Here is a 3,152-nt window from a genome sequence, read left to right on the forward strand (position 1 = left end):
CTCTTCCAGCTCGCAGCATCTACCCAAGGGCAGTGAGCTGCACTACAAGCTTCAATAGAATCTGAACAATGTTAAGTGAGTAGGGAAAGCCACTCCCTCAGCCCATACAGAAGCTACTAAGCTTAATGAGCTGGCCCCATGGTTTGGTGATAAATCAGTATTGTATCTATGGGAAAAATGTTTTGTTTAGCATATAAGTGCCTGTTTCTTTGTCATTGCCATTTACTTGCTATGTTCTTAAAAATAAAAATCTACAGCTGAAAAAAAAAAAGAAACTCAGACCGGGCCAGGGAGATGGCTCAGTGGAATAAGCACTTCCTTGGCAAGCGCAAGGACCTGAGTTCAATCCCCGGTTCCGCCAAAAAAAAGGAAACTCAGACCACTGGGGATACAACTGACTTTTACAAAGATGAAGGGGCAAAGATTCCAAGGTATGTTTCTGAACTCTGTTCAAAGGATGATCAGAAGGAGTCCGAGGAATAGGAAGATAATCCAAGAAGGTGTAAGATGTAAAAAGACCGAGCTTCTAAGGATAAAATACAGTCCACAAACTAAAAATACAAAACGCACTAAAATCTAATTTCTAGTTACTTCTTTCGGCTAGCGCGTGGCATTATCCAAAATATCTTTTAAAAGCAAACGCTGTTGTAGGCCTTTTGTCCTGCCTGCCCAGGCAATGGTGGAGTGACAGAAGAGACAGACTCTAGGATGTGTCTGGTAGACAAGAAGAGGTGGAGGTGGATTCTGCACTGCGAACAGTAAACAGGGATGCGGGCATCAACCGGCTCCTCGAGGCTGACGCTCACTCAGGCCGCTTCCCTTCTGCAACGCAGTCAATTAAAAGGTTTTGGCTGCCTTAATTTTTTTTGGGGGGGGGTAACCCGAAGGGGTGCGGGGCTGCATCTGAGAAGGGGGGGGCCAGGGAGGGCCCCCTCCCCAAGTGGGAGCTGCTCCGAGGGAGGTTGGGGGTGCATCCTCCGTGATTCAGTAAATCATGTTCCCAAAGGCCTGGCAGCGAGCGCGGAGCCGAGAGGCCAGGCGGCGGCGTCCCAGCCCCCGGCCTGGTCCTCCCCGAGGTGTCCCCCAGCGGACCCCGCCACGGCCCTCCTCGCCGCCCAACCTCAGCGCGCATGCGCACAGAGCACCGAGGGGGGCGGAGGCCAGCGGTCGGCGGGAAAGGGAGGCTCACCTCGGTATTCCGCCACACGCCCCCTTTGATCATAATTCGAGGCATCTTGGCGGCAGAGTGTGCCGGCGAGCGGCCGAGAAGAGCTTCTGAAACGTAGTAACGGCGGCTCGGTCACCGGACCCGAGCAGCCACTTCCTCCAAGCGCAGCCTTCTGAGCTGAAAGATCTGCGCAGGCGCATTGGCGCGGAGGCGGGAGGACCGGAAAGTCTCGCGAGATCTCTGTGGGTGAAAGGCAATAAAAGCTTGCGGAGAGCTCCGCTTGGTGGCGTACGCCTACAAGCCCAGACCCTGGGAAATGGGAGTAGGAGGGTTGCTGCGAGTTCGAGGCCAACCTGCACTACACAGTGACACCGTGCCTCAAAAAAAGGGCCAGGGGGCGGTAAGATGACTGACAAAACCATCAAGTGCTGAGGCCCAAACGCTCCACATGCTCCATAGACTGAAGGAAACCACAGTACTCCCGGGCTTCCAAAAGTGGACGTTGGCTGGGAACAAGGCCGTGATTGATGGTGATGTCATCCAGCCAGGGGGCGCCTCAACCCAGTAGGTCTGAAGGCAACTTGTTAACTTATTCATGCAGCGCTTTATCAAGCATTTCACTGATAGAAATTTGTTCACAGTCCAGCATAACGGTGCATGCCTGCAATGCCAGCACTTGGGAGACTGAGGCAGGAGGCTCAGCAGGAGTTCGAGTCCAGCCTGCACTGCAAAGTGAGATCCTGCCAAATTAATAAGTAAATAAGTATATTTTAAATTCACAGGCTACTTTGTTTTGGTTTTTTGTTTTGGTTTTGTATTTTAGGGAATACAAAACACCTCTACCGGGTGTTTAGGGTCTCACTGCGTAGATCGGACTCATAGTGATTCACCTGTTTACAGCCTCCCAAGAGCTGAGATTACAGGCGCGCGCCCTTATGCCCAGTCTTCTCAGGCTACTTTGGAAAAGGCACTATCTTTTTTTTATGATTGATTGATTGATTGATTGATTGATTGATTTGGTACAGCATCTCGCTACACAGCTTGGACTCATAGTGATCCCCCTGTCTCAACCTCCCCAGCACTGGATGACAGGCCTGTGCCTCCACCTCCGGTTCTGGTGGCCAGCTCCACGCCCCAGGCTGGTAAGGCATGCCACACCAGGAGTCAAACTCTGGTCTTTGCACTTGCCAGACAGGTGCTTAGACCACCGAGCTATCTTCTGGGCCCCTGCACCATCTTATTTAAGTCTCAGTTGTCCAACCTGTAAAGATAGTACAAACCACACAGGTATACCAATGGGGCCACATGAGACCTGAGACCTTCGGCCCAGCATGCCTATCCACTCTACAATGTGGCCAATGTTGAAACATCTTTGGCACATCTTTGAAATACCTTTGGCACCAGCCCTGGAAGCTATGAAAATATTTATTTGGTGGCTCAAGAAACATCCTGAGTATTTCTACAATGGCTTTCTCTAGATTCATTTCTCTATTTGTCTCTTCTGGCAGAGCTGAAATTTTTTCATATCAAATTTTTTTTTAGATTAGATTAATTATTTTGACCTTCTAATGAAAAATGCTTTCTGATGCAAGGGAGCAGTGTAGCATTGTGAAGTGTGCAGAAGTTTGGTCACCTACATTTACATTTCATTTTGGTCTCTTCTGTAGACTGGTTTGTGTGACTGGTGACAGCCTTTTCTGTCTGTCCTCTTTGTAATGCTTCCCTGAGATCATGTGACCATTACCTCCTGCCCACCCCACCCACACTATCCGCTCTGTTGTTACGTTTATGGACACACAGCCAAGCACGGTGGCGAATGCCTGTAATTCCAGCACTCAGGAGGCTAAGGCAGGCTTGCTGCAAGTGCCAGGCCAGCCTGAGCTACAAAGTGAGCTCAAGGCCAGCCTGAGCTGCCGGATAAGGCTCTGTCTCAAAAAGACAAAAAAAGGGCTGGGAAGATAGCTCAGTAGAATAAGCATGTGCT

The 3,152-nt window shown here is 50.2% G+C and overlaps 1 protein-coding gene across 2 annotated transcripts in view; it reads right to left on the minus strand.

Annotated features, from left to right (window-relative positions):
* Window positions 1–1,442, minus strand: part of Cdc5l (cell division cycle 5 like) — a 49,231-nt gene extending 47,789 nt beyond the window's left edge. For both annotated transcript variants that reach the window (XM_023719441.1, XM_004624101.1), the window contains exon 1: window positions 1,190–1,442. In XM_023719441.1, coding sequence (XP_023575209.1) covers window positions 1,190–1,234 — 45 coding nt within the window. In that variant the 5' untranslated portion in view covers window positions 1,235–1,442. The remainder of the gene's footprint in view (window positions 1–1,189) is intronic.
* Window positions 1,443–3,152: the final 1,710 nt, after the last annotated feature.

The sequence above is a fragment of the Octodon degus genome, unplaced genomic scaffold, assembly GCF_000260255.1.
Source record: "Octodon degus isolate 3935 unplaced genomic scaffold, OctDeg1.0 scaffold00005, whole genome shotgun sequence".
Classification (NCBI taxonomy): domain Eukaryota; kingdom Metazoa; phylum Chordata; class Mammalia; order Rodentia; family Octodontidae; genus Octodon; species Octodon degus.